Here is a 19,599-nt window from a genome sequence, read left to right as displayed (position 1 = left end):
TGTCATCCCTACTGAGAGGTTCTGAAGATCTAGCAATGGCTACATCCTAAGACACCCATACCCCCAGGATAGGTAGGCACACAGAGCCTTCTGGCTCGTGCTTCTAACTCTTGCCATCTCTGGACAGAAGAACATCTCCCCAAGTTTCCCTTCAGTATCTTTCTTATGTCACCTGCCACATCTGTAGCAAGGTGAAGTCTAAAAGGACTATGACAGCAGCCATCGTGCAAGAGTCTTTCATTAAAGTCCTCAGCCTCAAAGATAGCAAAACTCACAGGTTTCTTTGTGCCTTTCTGGTTCATATTAGACCACGAAGCTCTCAGCTACAGTGCTGACTGCTGGGGTCCAAGCCCTTACTTTCTGTTTCAAAACTCAGGGAAACAAGAGGGTATGATTGGTGAGGGGCTGAGAAAAAAAGGGAGGGAAGGAATCAGGGCAAGCAGGAACGTAGCATTACTGCTAAGGAACCTCAGAAGCCACACAAGACACTTTCCATAATGATTGTTCGGCCATAGCCAGCCCCCTGACTACGTGTAAGGAAGCAAAAGAGAAATCTGTCACTCTGAAAAGACTGTAGTGAAGGAAAAGACAGCCAATACGGTTAATGACTGGCAGGCAACACTATCACAGCAACAGCGTCTTGACAGTCGTTTACTTTAACTCTGAGTACATCTCACCGACAAGGAGAGGTGGACTGTCAAGGGGCCGACCTATCTCCCCATTCAGGGTCCTCCCTCAGCTTCCCCCCATCCTGCTCTTTTAAATCCTTACTTCCAAACCGCGTTTTTACGCTGTAGCCCAAGACCTTTGGCGGTGCTACTTTCCCGATCTCGGATCCTGAAATGTAACCATGAACTTTGACTTCAGCACCCCATCAGTTTCTCCTGGATCTGCATTGACCTTTGATCTCTTGCCTCCATCTTTTACCTGTCATTTAAGGAAGGGGTTCCTAACCTGCGGTCCGGGTTGTAAAAGGAGGAGTTTCTTACAATTGCACACAAAATAATGTGCATATCCATGCCTTTTACCTGGAGATAGGGGGCTATAGTCTTCCTAGGATTCCTAAAGGGCTCTGTGATCCAATTAAGTCAAGAGCTACTGATCTAGGGTAAGCTTCAAAGCCTTTCATAAAGATACAGCTATGGGAAAACCCCTCTCACTATAATCAGAAATATGACCCAAAATGGATAGGCAGAGTCAGAGGTGTCTTCAACAAAACTTCTCATTGGCCCATTTGTCAGATTATGAATCAACAGCCATGACCAGTAAGCATCCAGAGAAACTTTTGCAAATGTGTACTTGTCCTAGGCACACACAGCTCTTCTCTTCCAAAAGGTTTCTCCCAGCTGCTAGGAGGGGAAGGATGTAATGACTAAGTTTGAGAGTCAGTATAGTAGCAGCTGTGAGAAAACTGGTCCCTCAGTGAAAGGCAGAGACCCTCAAACAAGGTGCACCTAGGTCCAGGAGCAAATGCTGGATTTACCCTAGTAGCTTCCATCTCAAGCTTGGGAACTGAATCATCACATCTGTCTCCTCCGAAAATAGGGGCTGTGAGGCACAGAACAGCCTCTCTGTGTCTGGTGAACAGAACTGAAAGGAAGCTTGGGAACCACATACCTAACATAGATAAGGACTCAGAAACACATGAGACCAGTTAGACTCCTGATGGAGCTCTAGACTCTTGCCATGAAGGGAAGGGCCAAGTTCCTGGTCCTTACCAAGGAAGACTGATACGTGGAATGTGAGGGCTAAGCTGATCCTATCCTGCAACACACATCAAGCTGTGGTTTTTTTGTTTCACACACTCATATAGTTCCTACCTGAGCTTCTAATACTGATTTGCCTCTAACTCGGCTTTCATCCAGTCCCTTTGGGTAGTTTTGGTATTGTGGTGTGTGTTTCCACTGTTCCTTTCCTTGACCTACAGAGATTTCTTATTGTTATTTGATATTGTGAGATCCAGGCACACAAACTACCACTAGGACCTCTTCACCACGTGAACATTTTGGCCATCCCAACATTTGCAACTGTGGAACTGCTGTGGAACTGTAGATAATACATTTGCTCAGTAATGTGGAGATGCAACCCGTGAGCTTGCCTCTTGCTACACTCAGCGTCTCAGGCTAAACCAGGAACCCTTCTCTTCTTCTTCCTTTATCAGGCCATCAGACATGAGGGAGTGTTGGTTGCTACGGTGATGGGGCTCAGAGCACAGCCAAAGCATGAGTGTGACCTCCAGAGGTGATGGTAACTGAACACAAGTCTTCCAAGGGTCTTCCTTCCAAAATCTCAGGGGACCTCCAAGGAATGGACATGTTCCTTTTGAAAAAAAAAAAAAAAATCCTTCTTCTCCTCCCACCAGATGTATCCTCAGGATCCTCTTGGGTCTTCTTCGTCTGCTTGTATTGCCACATGATTAATGTGACTGCTTTTTTTCCCCTTCCTGATTAAAGCGTGTTGGCATCACCTGTGTTTTTACGTAAAGCAATGGTTATCTCATTCTTGCAAATAGCTTTTCTAAATCATTAAGCAAGATTCTCATTAGTCTTTGGCATTGGCATTCAACCCCAAACCCCGAAATGATGACAATGCCTTCTGTATCACTTGGCTGGGTCCATCTAGGCATCTCTTTTTCAGCTAGGATGGTCTTGGCTCAGCCTACAGACACTAAAGCTTAAGAAATTTAAGGCAAAACAAGAAAAAGAGCCTCAGAGTTTAGTAAACAGATTCTGTCTTGGGACTCAGTGGATGGTCTTTCTTGACTTCTCTTGGACCCTGCTTAGTATCCGATCTCACTGCAGTGACTGTCCTACCGTACAGTGATGCCGCTTTGAACTTCTTTTAGAAAGAACATGGCTTGCTTCATTTGCATCTGTCTGTTGGGAGACACATGAGACCTGCCAGGATAGCTGATGCTCATGCATGCAAGTTGACTGTCCTCTTCTTAGTTATAATTTGTAATTAGAAAATCATCACTTCTAATTATTTTTGACAGATATTGACTCCAGAGAGTCATAGATACATAGTATTCCTTAGGGATTATTAGAAGAAAGAACACGCAGACGATTACATTAAGATCTCTAAAACACGGTCAATATTCCCAACTATGTTCGCAGTCAGCTTTCGGATGGTTACATTGTTTCTGAAAGATAGACTTTAGCCCTGCCTGTAAGCGTGAAACTGACAGCCCTTCTTAAAAAAAAAAAAAAAAATTGTAAGTAGGAGCTAAAATGCAGTTATTCAAATCAGCATTTGCACTACAAATTGTCGTGGTGAGTCCTTGCCTCTGGGTGAACCAGACCTGAGACAGGCGAGGCCCTCTTTTGCTGGTGAAATAGCTCACAGCAGACTTTCCACCACCTCTCTTGGTGGCCCAGGCTGCTTTTTCACACCTCAGGACTGGCGGACACGTAGTTTCAGGAAACAAATCGTTTTAGGGATTTTGAGTGTCCGTTTTTGGTGCCCAGCTACAACTGCTGAACTGTGTTCGTCGAATAAAGGCTTATTTCTTTCCGTTCCTTCTTCCTTTCGTCGCCGCTCCAGGTTCACGTATGAAATTGCACCCGTGTTTGTTCTCATGGAACAGATAACACTGAAGAAGATGAGGGAGATCGTTGGATGGTCAAGTAAAGATGGCGATGGGATATTTTCTCCCGGTGGGTTTCTTACCTGTAACTGATTGCCCTCAACACGGCCCATGTAGATCCTGCTGTTCTTTATTAAGAGGACTAACAAATGTCAATTAGAGAAATTAGTCGGTGTCATTACAACATTTGCATATATGCTTATGTTATGGTCGCTGACCTTCACCTCTGCCTCCCCGTCTTTGTCAGGAGGAAGGCTGCCAAGAATGCTACCACCCTATGAACTAACTAACCATGGCTGTGTCTGGGTCATGCTAAGAGCTGCTGTGACTCTTAGCATGAGGGATCAGTGACTCGGACCATCAATTAACTGACTTCAGCCCAAATATTGTATCAACTTTAGTCTCTAACTCAAAGTAGATACTATAAAAATCTTTAGAGTAAAGACTGCTGTTCTTGGGGTAAGAAGCAGTTATAGCTGGTGCTGGAAGCAGTGTGATTGCATTCAGGGGAAAAGAAGAAGTAAGAATACACTTGTCAGGGGAACAGGGACTATTTCTAACAGGAACTCAATGACTGGCTCTTTGGTCTCCCCACCCCCGAAGGGAGGAGCAGTCCTGTTAGGCCACAGAGGAGGGCTTTGGAGCCAGTCCTGAAGATACCTGATAAAACAGGATCAGATGAATGGGGAGGAGGTTCCCCCTATCAGTGGACTTGGAAAGGGGCACAGTGGAGATGAGGGAGGGAGGGAGGAACTGGGAGGGAATGAGGGATCGGGACACGGCTGGGATACAGAGTTAATAAAATGTAACTGATAAAAAAAAAAAAAAAAAAAAAAAAAAAAAAGAATACACTTGTCCAGGCAGTTCAAGCAGACCACAGATTTGTCTATTTCATTCTCAGGCAAAAGTGACTAGTTTATGTTGGCTAGACTTAGTTACCTCCTTTCTTTTTGTATCTTTATTTAGAGGGACATGGGTGAGTTTGGTGTCTGTTTAAACAAGCTTAGACCTCTCCTAGACTCCCAAACTCAGCTGGGCTATTCTCTGAAGAGAGTATCCAAGCTGGTAGCCAAGAGATGGACTCTTTCTTTCTGCAAGCTCCATTATTCTCTTTCTCTGTCTTTCTGAACTCGGCGAGCTTATTCAGCTTTGTTCAGTAGGCAGATTACACACGAGACAGAAGCTGGGAGGCGGTGACTTACCATGTTTTTGCAGCCGCTACCACAGCCTCTTTGGTTCTATAGGTTTTGGGTAGGCATTGAATCATCTCCAGCAAAATGGGCTGCATAGCTTTGGAAATAAGCAACCACCTCAAGCCTCAGGGCAAAGGGTCCAGAGGGAAGTCCTTAGGAGTAAGGAGAGCAGAGAAGCTTTTGGGATGCTGCCCTTTCCCTTCCTGACGTCTTGAAATATCAGCTCAAACTTTGCATCAAGAGTTCGACAGAGCCCCCGCCCCCAACAACAACCTTTTGCTGTGTCTGCATGTTGACAGGAGGAGCCATATCCAACATGTACAGCATCATGGCGGCTCGCTACAAATACTTCCCGGAAGTTAAGACCAAGGGCATGGCGGCCGTGCCCAAACTGGTTCTCTTCACCTCGGAACATGTGAGTGGGGGACTCTGGCTTTCGGAGTGTGGTGTTTCCCAAGGGACGATGTAACTTCTAACCTCAGGCCTCCATTCCTTGTAGAGTCACTATTCCATAAAGAAAGCAGGGGCTGCGCTTGGCTTTGGAACCGACAACGTGATCCTGATAAAGTGCAATGAAAGGTAGGCAGGGTGAAGGGAGCGTTAGGTTCTTGATGTATTAAATGTGCTCATCTGTTAAATTTGTTTCATTGTGCTTAAGGACTGGCTCAGTACAGTGTGCCAAGCTGCTAATGGTCTGTTGAAAATATCCAATTAAAAATTACTTTTTTGCTGCTGATGAAAAAGGAGTTTTTTTCCTTGTGTAATCTTGTTGATTCTTTATTTTAATTTCTCTCTTTTCATAATAATTACAGGGGGAAGATAATTCCGGCTGATTTAGAGGCAAAAATTATTGAAGCAAAGCAAAAGGTGTGTATGATTTGGTATAAGTGAAACACCAGTGAATATCGTTTTTTAAAAAAATGATTTGTTTCTGACCTCTGCAATGAAAAATTTTCATAATAGGATAATTTTATTATATTTCTAAGATTCCTATCTCAGATATTCATTTATTTCCAACTTATAAAAAAGATTTGGCTTCAAAGCTGAGTCTACAAGACATACATACATTGTATGTGTGTGTGTGTGTGTGTGTGTGTGTGTGTGTGTGTGTGGTCTGAAAAATGATGTCATTACTTTGATGTTCTTCAATAAGTCAACTACCGGGGATTCAGAAAAAAAAAAATCAGCCAAATTGAACTTTTTGTCTGTTTCTTATTAGATATAGTCTCATTTTAATAAGTACCATGTTATCTTGGGACTCTGATTGGCGAAGCGCTTCTGTGCCCAGCAGATGGTTCATGGTGCTTGGCAAAGCCAGCCCAGCAAACTCTACTAGACAAAGCAATTCCCCAGAGCAGTTGCACCTGCAAAGCCCTGCCATGTAGCGTCCAGGACAGTGACCCTCACGCTGGCGTTTGGTGACTTTCCTTTCTGCTTGCCACTGTTTTCTGGGGCCTCAACAGAGGAAGGGATGGAGGTTTACTGGCCAAGGGCTGACCCCCCCAAACTCTCCGAAACTCCCTGATCTCCCCAGCTTCTCCTAGCTCTTTTCACTCTTTTTTTTTTTTGCCTTCCTTTTTTCCATGTCAATATCTTCACGATCACCATGAATCGGTGTTTCAGCACTCATACTTATAGGCCTTCTGTTATTATGTGGGTGCGCGCGTGCGTGCGTGTGTTTGTGTGTGTGTGTGTGTGTGTGTGTGTGTGCGCGCATATGTGTATGGAAACCAGGGGCCGTGAGCCCTAGGTACTGCATCATTTGTTTGAGACAAGGTCTTTCCCTGGCCTGAGACTCACAGGGTAGGTTGGGTTGGCCAATCAGCAAGCCTCAGGGATCTGCCTGTCTCCACTTACCCGGTTCTGAGATTACAAGCATGCACCAACGCGCTTAGCTTTTTAAGTATGAGCTCTGAGGCTTGAACTCAGGTCCTCAAGTTTTCAAGGCCAGTGCCTTGCCAACTGAGTTAATGTCCAGTGCTTGAATCCACCTCTTTTTTTTTTTTTAAATCAAACAAAGTTTGAATTTAATTATGTTATCAAATCACTTAGAACAACATGGCTCCCACAGAGGTCAGCGTCCAGATGTTTGGGTGAAAGCCTGCCCATCACTCCAGATACTTATTAATTTTCCCTTTGTTTTTTGTCATATAACATACCACTATGATACATTTTATATACATTTTTATTAGTTAATTTTAAATCCATCATGTTTAGAACTCTGTATCTACTTGTTCCCAACACCAAAAGATCTAGCAAGTAAAGGTCACTCAGAAGAAACAACACAACCTCCCTGTTGGATGAATGAAAGAACAAACAACAAAGAGTATTTCTAGCTGTGGCCTCTGACCCACAGCAGTTTGGCTCCCTGTTAGAAGTGAATATTGTTGCCTTCTCTTTCCCATGGAAATGAGCAGATGGGCAAAGGTTAAAGAGCACAAACAAGGGAACTGGGGAGGTGGCTCAGCAGTTAAGAGGCCATACCACTCTTCCCCTGAGTCAGACACAGGTTTATAACACCTGTAACTCCAGCCCTGGGCCACCTGAGATTGTCTTCTGTGCCCTGAGGGCACCAAAACACACCCACACACACCCAAATGAACAAACAAACAAACACATATATAAAAAAAGTGTAAAGCACTAATCAGCCATCTCTTTCACCTCATAGGGCTATGTTCCTCTCTACGTCAACGCAACTGCAGGCACAACTGTTTATGGAGCTTTTGATCCGATACAGGAGATTGCAGACATATGTGAGAAATACAACCTCTGGCTGCATGTCGATGTAAGTGTCCTCATTCGGTCACAGCCCTGCACTGCTTTAAGCTTTGCCTCCAGCTGCTCTGAACTCCCTCTCTGGCCCTTCCTCCATGCATTTGCTCCTGCTCTGCCCTACTCTTCAGCCAACCATCTGTGAAGAGTATCTGCCACAGAACCTGGCCACCCTCTGGGATTTATCCCGGGCCCTTACTGGCCAGTAGTTTTGTTCTGTGGCTTCTCCTAGAATCTGCTATGAGGAGTAGTTGCTTTATTTGGGTGAATGGATGCAAAGTAAAATAGAGCTGATTTCAGAGAGAGAGAGAAAGATGACCTAACCTGCAGAAAGTGGCCCTGAGTGCAAACACTAGCCACCTGCCTGCGTCCCCCCCCCTTGTAACATATCTAAGAAAAATGCCTTTTGCTGCATGCAGGAAATACAGGAAGTACACAGCAGACATGGGCAGCTATGAAAGCAGTCCCAAAGCTTCCCAGCACAGCAAATATGAGCTCCCACGTAGGTGATTGGAGCCTTTGTTCTCTCTCTTACTGGATGTAATTTTCTTTCTTTTTGTTTTTTGTTTTTTTGTTTTTTGTTTTTTTGTTGTTTTTTTTTTCTCAAAACATTGTTACTCTGTGTAGCCCCGGCTGTCCTGGAACTCACTCTGTAGACCAGGCTGGCCTCGAACTCACAGAGATGCGCCTGCCTCTGCCTCCCTGAGTGCTGGGATTACTGGCGTGCACCACTGTTCCCGGCTTGGATGTAATTTCTTATAAATAATAGGAAAATCTGCCTCCCTGTTGACTAACTGGCTAACAAAGGCTGTGCTGTGTTGCACGCCACGCCAGGCTCTCCAGTAAAACCTGTGTCATGGTTCCCACAGCCGTGTCTCCTATGACTGGACCTTCCCGGGGTCTCCAAGCCCAACAGGGGCTGGTGCCTAATGAGTTTACCAGGACTTGTTTGGAAGAAACGGGTAGTTGTGCCTGCCTTCTAAACAGTGGCTCCTGGGGCCATGCAAACAATTGTGTTGGTCCAGAGAATAGAATTTCTGGCCCCTCACAGCACTTTGGGCCTTTGACTCTTCTTGGTCCACACAGCCTCTGCTACTAAAACTGTCGGTGTGGATTTATTTATTTAAAGCCACACCCATCTCGGTCTTAGGCTTTTCAGCATCTCGGCCCCTCTTGTCTCTCTTCTGTCGTTGCAGGCTGCCTGGGGTGGTGGGCTGCTCATGTCCCGGAAGCACCGCCACAAACTCAGCGGCATAGAAAGGTACGCTGGGCTTGGCAGCCCTCCTTCACCTCCTGCGTCAGATACTACAATACACAGCTTGGTCCTTCCTCCTCCAGCCCTGATGTCAGCCTTAACTCCCAAGTTTCAATTTTCAGTCTTGGACTGCAATACAACTAGGCGAACTTTAGCTTTCCTGGTTTGTTTGTTTGTTTGTTTGTTTGTTTGTTTGTTTGTTTTGCTTTGTTTTGTTCTTTTAGTGTTTACTACATGGTTTATTTCCTAGTCAAATGAGTCCTCAGTGAGTTCACAACTGCAGGTGCCTAGGAAATAGGAAAGAACAGTGAGAGGGACAGGGAGGTCATTGATTCAGCCCTTCTTCCTCAGTAAGGTACCTGATGACTAATACAGTCCCCCTGACTTACCTCAGTAGCAAGGACAAAAGAGAAACAGGAAGCAAAGGTGCAGAAAAGAATATTCCAGGTGGAGGTCACGATCAAAACAAAGGCCCTAGGAGACGACTCTTGGCAGTGTTGAGGACAGTGGGCGTGAAGCAAGGTGGAAGAGGTGAAGAGCAGGCCAGTAAGAAAACTGGGCCGGGGGGAGCTCATCAGAACATTAACAGTGACTCTGGATTCTGTAGCCACTACTGTGTCTGCCTCCTCCTCTCTGTCTTGAAAGCCATCATCAAACATGAGATTAGCTTGTTCAAGATGAAATAGAAAAGCCTGTGATTTGGAGGGAAATATGCTAAATAGAGATGAGCCAGCCCAGCTCCAGTTTAGATTACTCAGACCATTTTTATTTTCCATCCTTGGGTCTAGGAACAGGTGAAAGAATTGACACTAGGCTTGCTCTTTTGTTAACATTAAAGCATGCATGTTTTCTGAAAGGAGCCATTTCCACATTGTGCCCCATTTTCCTCCACTTGCAGGAGCACAGACTCATTTTTATTTACTTCATGCCTCACGACATTCAGAAAACCATGTTTAAAGACATTGTATGAGATCTAACTATAATTTTTAATGACTTGATATGATAAACATAATGAAATCTATACACCTAAAAAAGATAATCAATGACAAGATGGGTTAAGTTCACGCCTTCTGAGTGGATTGACATCTTTTCTATGATGTCAGCACTTGGTTAACCTTCCTGGAATTCCTCTCAGGTCTTTTTCATGAGGTTCTTTTTTGTGGGTGTAGGGGAAACATTCTTTAAGCTCTGCCCACTTCTTGAAACTTGGTACACACACACACACACACACACACACACACAACACACACACACACAAAACCTAAGAAGCTAAAAACCCACAGCAAGAGTTTAATGCTGGAAGAGCACAGACTGTAATTTCGAGGCAGTTGTTATGTCAGAGGAAACACCCTTCTCGGGCATTAGAATGCAGAGCCCAGATGTAGCCCAGGCCATCAAAAAAGGGTCCATAACCCACTGAGGGAAATTTCCCAAGTTTGAATCATTATATGTTACACTCAGTTGTTTCTGTAATGTCCTAGCTCGTGTGCTCCTTAGTCATCTAATTGTGTCTGACAGAGTGATGCAGTTGCTAGGAGACCAGGCTTGTTGAGTGAGCCTGGCAGCTCAGACTGGCAAAAATCATGCTCATTTCTCAATCACTGCTGCTAGGGAGTCAGAGTCTATGGCAGTGCAGCTGATGGCTGCATTTGGGCGTGCCATCAGCAGGCAGGCCTCTCTTCACTAGCCCTTCTTTAAATCAAAGCAGAGAGGCAGGAAGAAGTCTGAGGGCATAGCTGAGAATGAGGCAGTCTGGCGTGCGGGTTAGGAGGGCCGGCTCTGTAAAGAGAATCCTGCACTCAGACCTTGGATCCGGCATCTCGCAGCTGTGGGACTTTGGATAGTGTGGCTAACCTAGCTGGGCATCAGTTTCTCCATTTACACCAGAAATAATAGGAATACCTACATCCTCGTGCTGTTGTGAGAATTACATATAACAGGCCCTATGACTACATGTCCTGTGAACTTGTTTTTGTCTTTTATTCTATTCTGATAAGATAGATATGAACTCTGAAGCACAAATGAGCTCTGTAGTGTACACAAGCTAGAAAATGCCAGGACTGAGATGCAGATTTGGCCAACTGCAAAGCCTGAGCCCATAGTTCTGCTTCCGGGTCGTATACACCTAACGCTCTGAGAACAGTGGGATACGTACTAAGCAGCAGCCATTGTTAACAGCAGTTATGTACGATTCTGCAGCACGGTGCCTTGAGAGACTGCCTGGAGCGTGCATTTCCTTTTGGGGGTCAATTTAGGAGACTGGGCAAGGAAAGCAGCTATGACTTTGGTGGAGTGGGGCGAGGTCTTCCTCAAGAGGACGGGCTCTTCTCTCCCTCCCACCCATCTTCTCAGAGGTTCCTATGTGTCTTCCAGGGCCAATTCAGTCACCTGGAACCCTCACAAAATGATGGGTGTGCTGCTTCAGTGCTCAGCCATTCTGGTCAAGGAAAAGGTTCGTACTCCCTGGTTTTGTAGCCCTGGGGTGAGCCCGCGGACTGCCCTTCCCTACTGTCCCTGCTCACACTGGTTTTCCTCTTGGCTCTTGCCCCTTGCTCCATCTTCGTTCAGTGCCTGGGACCCTATCAGTGATAGGCCCTTAAGTGAAATTCTTTGAGCATTTCTTCATGGCTGCGCAGACCTGGAAGTGACTGCGCTGAGCCATGAATCAGTAAGAACAAAGTGTGCTCACTGCAGCATACTTTGAGTCCTTTTCAGATATTTGTAGTCTCAAGAGCTGAAGAAAAGTTAGAGGGGTTATAAGTACAGATGCCAGCTTAGGGCAGCAGGGACCGTTAGCCAGACACTTCTGTGAGGGCCAACAAGATAACTCAGTGAGTAAAGGCGCTTGCTGCCAAGCATGGGCTCTGATGTTTATCCCTGGGATCCACATGGCAGAAGGAGAAAACCAACTCTCTCAAGAGTCTTTTGCTCCCCACATATATGCCATGGAACACATGAGTGCACGCAGTAACTAACACACACACGTGCACACGCAAAATAAAATGTCATTTAAAAAAAGCTTCTGTGAGTAGGTTGGAGACAGATTTCTTTTCCCTTCACACACGCGGTCCATTGACGCTGCAGGAGAGACCCGATACAGCCTTCCTCTCGTGGGAGTCAGAACCCACACTGGCTCCACTGCTTCCGTCAGAGTCAGAGGAGGTCTCGCACAGACTGGAAGACTTGGGGTGCAGGGGTGGCATCTGGGGGACAGGAAGTTCTTCACAGCCCGAGCCTCCCCACCCATTGAGGCTTTGACTCCAAACCCTGCCCAAACGTCCCTTCGAGGAAGAGCGAGGCCCTCATTGCAGGCATCCGACACGGGAGAACATTTTCTAACCCAAGTGACAGAAGGCAAGGCAGGGGTTTGGGGCAGGCAGGCAGGGGTTTTGCCAAGAGCAGCTTTAAGGGACATCCGAACCTCTGGAAGGTCTCAGCAGGAAGGAGGCGTGGGCCCCCAGTCCGTCCTTTGCGCCCGTCCGCATCTCTGACTGGTGAGTGCGGTCGCTCGCATCTGGATCTCCCTGACAGGGCATACTCCAAGGATGCAACCAGATGTGTGCAGGCTACCTCTTCCAGCCTGACAAGCAGTATGACGTCTCCTATGACACCGGGGACAAGGCGATCCAGTGTGGCCGCCACGTGGACATCTTCAAGTTCTGGCTGATGTGGAAAGCAAAGGTATGAAAGGGGGAAATGCAGAAGCAGGGACCGCCCGCCGGTTAGCACAGGTGAAGGAGAGGCGGCGATGTGTCGCAGACAAGTCACTGAGCATGGAGCTGTATCTAGATAATGGAGATAACTGTATTTTCTTTGTGGATGGACTAACTTCCTCCCTGGATCCGTCGATTCTTTCTTCTTCAGCTCATTTTCCCTAGTTTGAATCACCGTGGAAATTTCTTGTTCTTATAATTCTCTTTTTACTAAAAATTTTGCCAAGATAAGGACTTCCATACTAGCTCTTAAATTAAAAAAAAAAAAAGTTTCAATCTCTTTTGTGTATGTGTGTGTTTATGAGTGTGTGTGTGTGTGTGTGTGTGTGGGCCACAGTGTGCATGTGGAAGTCAAAGGAAAACTTGAAGAAGTTAGTTCCCTCGTGCCAGCACATGGGTTCCCAGGTCAAACTCGGACTACAAGGCGAAGCAGCAAGCATTTCACCCACTGAGCCATCTTGCTGTCCTTCGCAGTAATTCTCAAGAACTCTAAAATTGTTTTGTGCAGATGTGGAAAAAGATATAAAACTACTATGCTAGTCTAGAGGAATACGGAATTCCTTTATGGGACGTCTCATCATGGAAAATACATGTATACGTGTAGATTATGTATGCGTACATATGTGTATACATATACACAAACACTGAAGTTTAAAGTTCTGTTTAAATAATGGCCGTCCCATAGTGTGTGCATTGTGTGTGGTCCCTGTGTAAATGGGTGTGTGTAGTGGTGTGTGTGTGTGTGTGTGTGTGTGTGTGTGTGTGTGTGTGAGATGCTGTGTATATGTATATATGATATTTTCTCTGTGTGTGTTTGTGGAACGTTGTGTGTGTGTGGTGGTGCAGGGATTAGAACTCGACACGGGACTGAAGTACACTGTGCTTTGCATGCGTCGTCCTCTTGGGTTGCATTTCTGTATCTATGATAAAGCTAGTGGAATTTCCACTATATGAACGGGAGATTACCCATGAGTGTTTCTTCAGTAGCTCTACACAGCCATGTTAAAGGCAACTTGGATTTCACAGCCTTGCAATCCCACCTGCTGTTTCTGTTTACTAACTGTTTGTTCGTTTTAATAATTTTCACAGTAAAGATTTGGACTAACTTTCCTCTGAACAATAAGGCTCTCCAGCAATATCTAGCCTGGTATCTATTTCTTCTATGGGGAAAGCTGGCAGATGATTCAGCTTCCCTCAAGAAGACTCCAGTCATCTTGCCTTACTGGAGAGTCTGGATTTGATTTCTCCCACAAAGAAATTGCAGGCATTTTGGGCATATAAATGCCTTCGCCGCAATCGGAGAAAGAGCCCCATCATTTTGCACTGCTGTAATTACCATATGGACAGTCTCCATAATTACGTCTTTATTTTGTCTGACAATGGCCTCTCGAACTGTCCCCAGGAGGCTGAACCCCTGGGCTGTGAAGGGAAGACCCTGGGGGTGGAAATCCTTTGCCAGGGAGAGTTCCCCCAGGGCCAGCACTTATAGAAGCTCCTGCGTTGCCAGCTCCTGATCCTGCCTGGGGTCATGAGCCATCCACAGGCCAACCCATGCATCTGTGCTCATTAACAACAACCCAATCAGCAACCTGATTGCAGCTCTGCTAATCTGCCATGCTGGCTCTCAAAACTGTGCTCAGCCAGTTTGTCTACAGTTAGAGCTAGTGCAGTCTCTGGGCATGCGCTGAGCACTAAGGCTTCTACCCCTGCCTGCTGGCCTGTTGCTGGACGGGAGCAGCACCGTCCTGTGGAAGGTGAACTGCTGGGGAGGACTGGGCAGGTTTGGCCAGGATATGTGACCGGGGAAGATGCATTCTATGATAGCATCTTTTAAAGTATTGGTGACGGAGAACTAGTCAGTAGTCCCTTTACCTAGTGTGGACCAGTATGAAACTGCTAGAAAAATGAAATGTGAAATAAGCTCAAAGTCGTTACCTGTTAATCCCATCAACAGGTATGTTTAATTGTTCTAGAAGTTTCTTAATAGAGCCAGCAAGGTGACTCAGCAGGTGGAGTTTGAGTCCTAGAACCCACATGGTGAAAAGAAAAACCTGACTCCCACTAGTTGTCCTCTGACCGTCACACACACACTCAGAAAGAGAGAGACTAGCCTCAGCCCAGTATTCAGGCCTTTGAAGAAACTGTGCACATTTGGTTAGCTGGTCCTTCCTAGCCACCTCCAAGACTACACTTCTTTATGTGGCCCATACACAAGGCCAGAGTAGCCTTCCCAAATGACCGTCACAGGGAAATGCAACTTGATATCAACCAACACAATTTTCTTCTTTGGAACAGGGCACTGTGGGATTTGAAAACCAGATCAACAAATGCCTGGAGCTGGCTGAATACCTCTATGCCAAGATTAAAACCAGAGAAGAATTTGAGATGGTTTTCGATGGTGAGGTAGGTTGTCCGTGGACTGGACAAATGGTGTTTCCAGAAAAACCATGAGGGAAGTTCCTGGGGCTTGAGATGACCGATGTCTCCTCACCTCATCCAAAACAGGACTTAAACTTTTCCCACTCACGGCCCCCTTCATCCAAGGTATTTGTATATTATACATGAAATGGACATATTGGGGATGAAGAGCAAAGATGGTCATTCTAAAGCAGTTCTCTGGTAGACAGTTTTGCCGTTTATTAAAGACTAAAGTAGGTTCACACACTAATGAGATGGGCACTCTTGTTTATTTTTACACAAAGAAGTACAGGCCAGCGCTGCCAGCAAGCCCCAGATTCATTATACATTTGATTTGGGCTAAGATTAAGCCCGTCTATAAACAAGAATCTCTTGCAACCCCCCCACACTCCATCATAGAAACCTCTATGACGTAGCAGCGCACAGTTAAAGGCTCTGAACCCTCGACTATCTAGCCCTTAGCCAGCCCTTGGGCCTGGAGTGCTTCCGGTGGCAGGTCCTAACCCTTCATTGTCCTTGGCTCTATCTTGAGTTGGACTCTATCCATGAGAAATATCTCCCAGGCTCAAGAGGCTTAGAGCTCAGCCAGATCCTCATCTTCCAAGACTGGCTCTAAGTGAGGGTTTGCCCTGCATGGGTTAATTATGAAGACAGCCAGGTAACTGCCTCTACCTAGGCTCACACGCTTCCCCCATTTCACACAGCAAAGGACCTGTCAGCCCAGTGTTTCCTGAGTGGCAGCCATATGCCAGACACTGGGGTATGTATTATTGGCCAAAACAAATAGTGTGTTTGCCCTGGTCGAGTTCACAGTTGAATTAAGAAATACGGAATTGCTGCCAGTCTCAGTTAAAAAAGAAAAAAAGCCTGTTTGTAAGGCAGCCTGTTCATAGGCCCCTGTAAGCAAGCTCCACCCTTAGCTGGTATGTGTCTATTTACCAGGCAGTACCCTTCACAAGATACCACCCGAGAGTCACCGAGTGAGTGCCCACCTCCTCTGTGACGCTTTCTTTTACACCGGTTTCCATGGAGACTGAACTGACAACTATGATGTCTCCAGCCACCTAGGACAGAGATTCCCAACCCTCGGGTTGTGACCCCCTGTGGGAAGCAAACAACCCTTTCACAAGTGTTGCCTGACACCACCAGAAAGCACAGATATTTACGTGACGATTCATTACAGTTATGAAGTAGAAACAAAATAAATTTGGTGGTGGTGGGGGAGTCACTACCACATGGGGAACTGTAAAAGGGCCGCAGGGTTAGGAAGGCTGAGAACCACGGCTTAGATGCAGGCACAGTGCTAGCCACAGCGGAGGAAAACCGCAAACCTCTCTCACCCACCAACACACCGTGTCCACAAAATGAGCTTCCGTCTGCGAGAGCCCAGCAACCGCAAAGCAACAGCCTTTTCTGAATGACTCACATGCCATTGTTTTTAGCATTTCAAGGCCCAAAGGCGGTAGGTTTGGGGATCTAGAAAGTTCTCTGGAGCTTGGGGAGTCAGTGCTCCTGACAGGCAAGACTGGGGAAGCAGTGCTTCCTGCCTGGGGTGTTCATGTGCCACATTGCTTTAGAGGCACCGTTCAGACCTCTTCCTTTTGGACCGAGAAAACAACAAAACGTCCTCCAAAAACACCTCTCTGGCCCTCCGTCAAGCTCTAATCGTCTTGTTTTTGTTTGTTTGGTTGTCTCTTGAAATTTCTGCAGCCTGAGCACACAAACGTCTGTTTCTGGTATATTCCACAAAGTCTCCGAGGGGTTCCAGATAGCCCTGAGCGACGGGAAAAGCTACACAGGGTAAGCAGAGCCGCAAGGTCTGTCTCAAGGGCCCCGCTGCCATTCTGGAAGGGGAAGGATAAAAAGCCCCAAAGTGTCAGGGTGGGCTTGTGGGAAATGGGCTGTTAGGAAGCCATCTTAATTTATACTTCTGGGGTCTGTGTTGCCCCTGGCTATGGTTCAGATAAAACGGGAACCTCTAAAAGATGGCATCCCACTTGGACTGGAGCTCTTCATTAAGCAGGCTCTGTTGGGACATCCCACATTCTCCTCTGTCCGTGATATCTTACTAAGTCCAAGCCTATGTGAGCGCTGACTCATCTTCCCTGTTGATTTTCACATCTAGTTTATGCATTCATAGCTGTTGTCATGTTTCTGTAACACTGTAGGCGTGCCACCATTGAACGGATATTTGATAAACTCGGTCTGTGTGCCGGGCAGTCTCCTGGACTCTAGGCTATACACAGTCATGTAACTTATAGTGAACCTTGCCCAGTGCTTTCTAAAGAAACTCGTGATTGGGTGAATTTAGATATTAGCTATGAAAAACACGTGGTGCCAAAACGGTTTTGGTTGTTTTTGACAAATAGTCAAGGGCAAATTGTGTTGAACTGTTTAAAGGAGAGAGAGCATTTCAGCCTTGGTGCTGAGCTTGGCTTTACGTTCTCCATCTCTAGGTGGCTCCCAAGATCAAAGCCCTGATGATGGAGTCGGGCACAACCATGGTTGGCTACCAGCCTCAAGGCGACAAGGCCAACTTCTTCCGGATGGTCATCTCCAATCCAGCCGCCACCCAGTCTGACATCGATTTCCTTATCGAGGAGATAGAAAGGCTGGGCCAGGATCTGTAATCCCCGCTTGGAGAAACAGAATCACCAACCTCTTTCCTGTCCGGTACCCTGGAACACAGCTCTGTCGGTAGCTGGCACGCCTAGGCCATCTCATTGAAGGGAATTGTAACCTCTTGAAGAATATTTGTCACAACCTCACGTAAGCTTGTTCGTTAGAGTTAGCAGGAAATAATGTTCTTTTAAAAAAATTGCACATTAGAAACACAGTATATATGTACAGATATATATATATATACCTCTCTCTATGTACATGTATATACATGTATGTATAGCGAGTGTGGCTTAGTCCTAGACCACAGCATGTCGCCTGTCCCCAGAGAACCAGCCTCACCTCCAGCAGTTCCTGAGAGGCTAAACAGCTCGCCAGCAGCCACGGGGCAGATGACGCCCTCACTGCCGTGTCCTAGGGACCCAGGGAAATGGTGCTGGTGGGAGCTTACCTCCCTGCCAGAGCCGTTCCCACCTGAAGGCATGAAGGATGACAGAAACCACCAGCAGATGATGGGCGTCACCCCCTCCCTCTTAGCACCCCGCTAGGGGAAACAGTAGCACAGTCTTTGTCACTATTGTGCTGTTGCTGTGTCTTTAGAGATTAATTTGTGTAGACTGTGTATATTAATTAGCGTCGTCTGTCTTTGGGCAGGGGGAGGTACATATGATGATTTAATTGTACGTCAGTGAAATATCTGCTTATTATATTCATGTTATAATACATATATATATACTATGTTAAAGAGGCATCTTGTATTTTCTTCCCATTTGTAATGTATCATATTTATATATCAATGAAGTAAGTTCTGAATACTGTTTATGGTATTTTCGTGCATTTGTGAGCCAAAGAGAAAAGATGAAAAGTAGTGAGAATCGCATTTCTATTAGAGTGCCCTTAACATATGGTTTAAACATACGTGTACTGTCTGGAAAAGAATCCTGACCCTGTACATAGAGCCATGTACATGGAAATCCTGCTTCGTAGCCTCCTCTCTTCGCCTGTCTGGCTGTACGTCAGGTGTTCTCTATGCTTTTCTAGTGACCGTTGAATAATAACTAGATCTCCCATAATTTTGTAGTAGTACATGACCAATCTCTGTGACTCGCTTTGCTGAAACCTAAGGCAACGTTTCCGAAGACCTCCGACACACTGACCAGTCCCACAAGTGTTTTTGAAGAACTGAAACCCACACTGTGCATTCTAGAGTATGCAAGAAAATATTAAATAAAATAAAAAATATTCTCTGTGAAGAACTTGAACCTCTTTTTCTTTTTTTCTTCTAGTCTGTGTTTTATACGTAGAGTTCCAGGAACCTTTACTTGGGCTCATCCATGACCCATCCATTTCCCAGCTGGCTGGTTTTAGGTGATGCTCCGTCTGCTGGTAAAGTTGAGCCTTACCCAACTGTTGCGGGTTCCTCTTTGTGCCCCCCCACACACACACAAAAGCAAGCCCTGTTTCTCACCTTCCTGGCTGCATCTTGGAGTTGCATGCCTCATCAGTAACTAAATACCTCCATCCTCCACCTCAGGGACAGTTGTGGCTCCAAGGCTGAAGTGGTGAGTGTGGCAGACAGACTCCTGCTTTGGACCTGAGATCATCTGCCAGTCACACAATCACAGCTCCTTGTTAGGAGTGCTTGTACAATGGTCCCAATTTATTCCCTTAAGTAAGATGCTGAGGTGCTGGGGCATCAGGACAGAGGACCGATCTCTGCACTACTCTGTTAAGCTCTGAACAGTGCCTTATTCATCAGACTACAAGGCTTTGTCAACGGCACCTACAGGGGACATAGCACTGAGATCGAGCAAACAAACTGGGCCATAAGGAGTGACCAGAAAGATACTTCATTTTTTTTTTTTGCTATTCTTTCGAATCCTTACTGTGATTTTTCTCTCCCGCATCTATATTTGAGTTCAGGCCTTCCCCATAGCTTTTCTGGCTTCCCAGGTATAAGAAGTGCCTTGTAGTGGCACTCAGCAGTCCAGCTCCAGGAAATAAGAGTGTCTTCCAGGTCTTATGCAGCGTTACTCCTCTCTG

The 19,599-nt window shown here is 46.0% G+C and overlaps 1 protein-coding gene across 2 annotated transcripts in view; it reads left to right on the top strand.

The window, feature by feature from the left end:
- Window positions 1–18,812, top strand: part of Gad1 (glutamate decarboxylase 1) — a 38,340-nt gene extending 19,528 nt beyond the window's left edge. For both annotated transcript variants that reach the window (XM_021639257.2, XM_021639258.2), the window contains exons 7-17: window positions 3,544–3,656; window positions 5,079–5,194; window positions 5,279–5,358; window positions 5,592–5,646; window positions 7,448–7,564; window positions 8,748–8,812; window positions 11,180–11,258; window positions 12,338–12,487; window positions 14,815–14,922; window positions 16,648–16,737; window positions 17,394–18,812. In XM_021639257.2, coding sequence (XP_021494932.1) covers window positions 3,544–3,656; window positions 5,079–5,194; window positions 5,279–5,358; window positions 5,592–5,646; window positions 7,448–7,564; window positions 8,748–8,812; window positions 11,180–11,258; window positions 12,338–12,487; window positions 14,815–14,922; window positions 16,648–16,737; window positions 17,394–17,567 — 1,147 coding nt within the window. In that variant the 3' untranslated portion in view covers window positions 17,568–18,812. The remainder of the gene's footprint in view (window positions 1–3,543; window positions 3,657–5,078; window positions 5,195–5,278; window positions 5,359–5,591; window positions 5,647–7,447; window positions 7,565–8,747; window positions 8,813–11,179; window positions 11,259–12,337; window positions 12,488–14,814; window positions 14,923–16,647; window positions 16,738–17,393) is intronic.
- The last annotated feature ends 787 nt before the right edge of the window (window positions 18,813–19,599 follow it).

The sequence above is a fragment of the Meriones unguiculatus genome, chromosome 8, assembly GCF_030254825.1.
Source record: "Meriones unguiculatus strain TT.TT164.6M chromosome 8, Bangor_MerUng_6.1, whole genome shotgun sequence".
Classification (NCBI taxonomy): Eukaryota; Metazoa; Chordata; class Mammalia; order Rodentia; family Muridae; genus Meriones; species Meriones unguiculatus.
The sequence above is the reverse complement of the archived record's forward strand: the minus strand, read 5'-3'. Positions and strand labels throughout refer to the sequence as shown.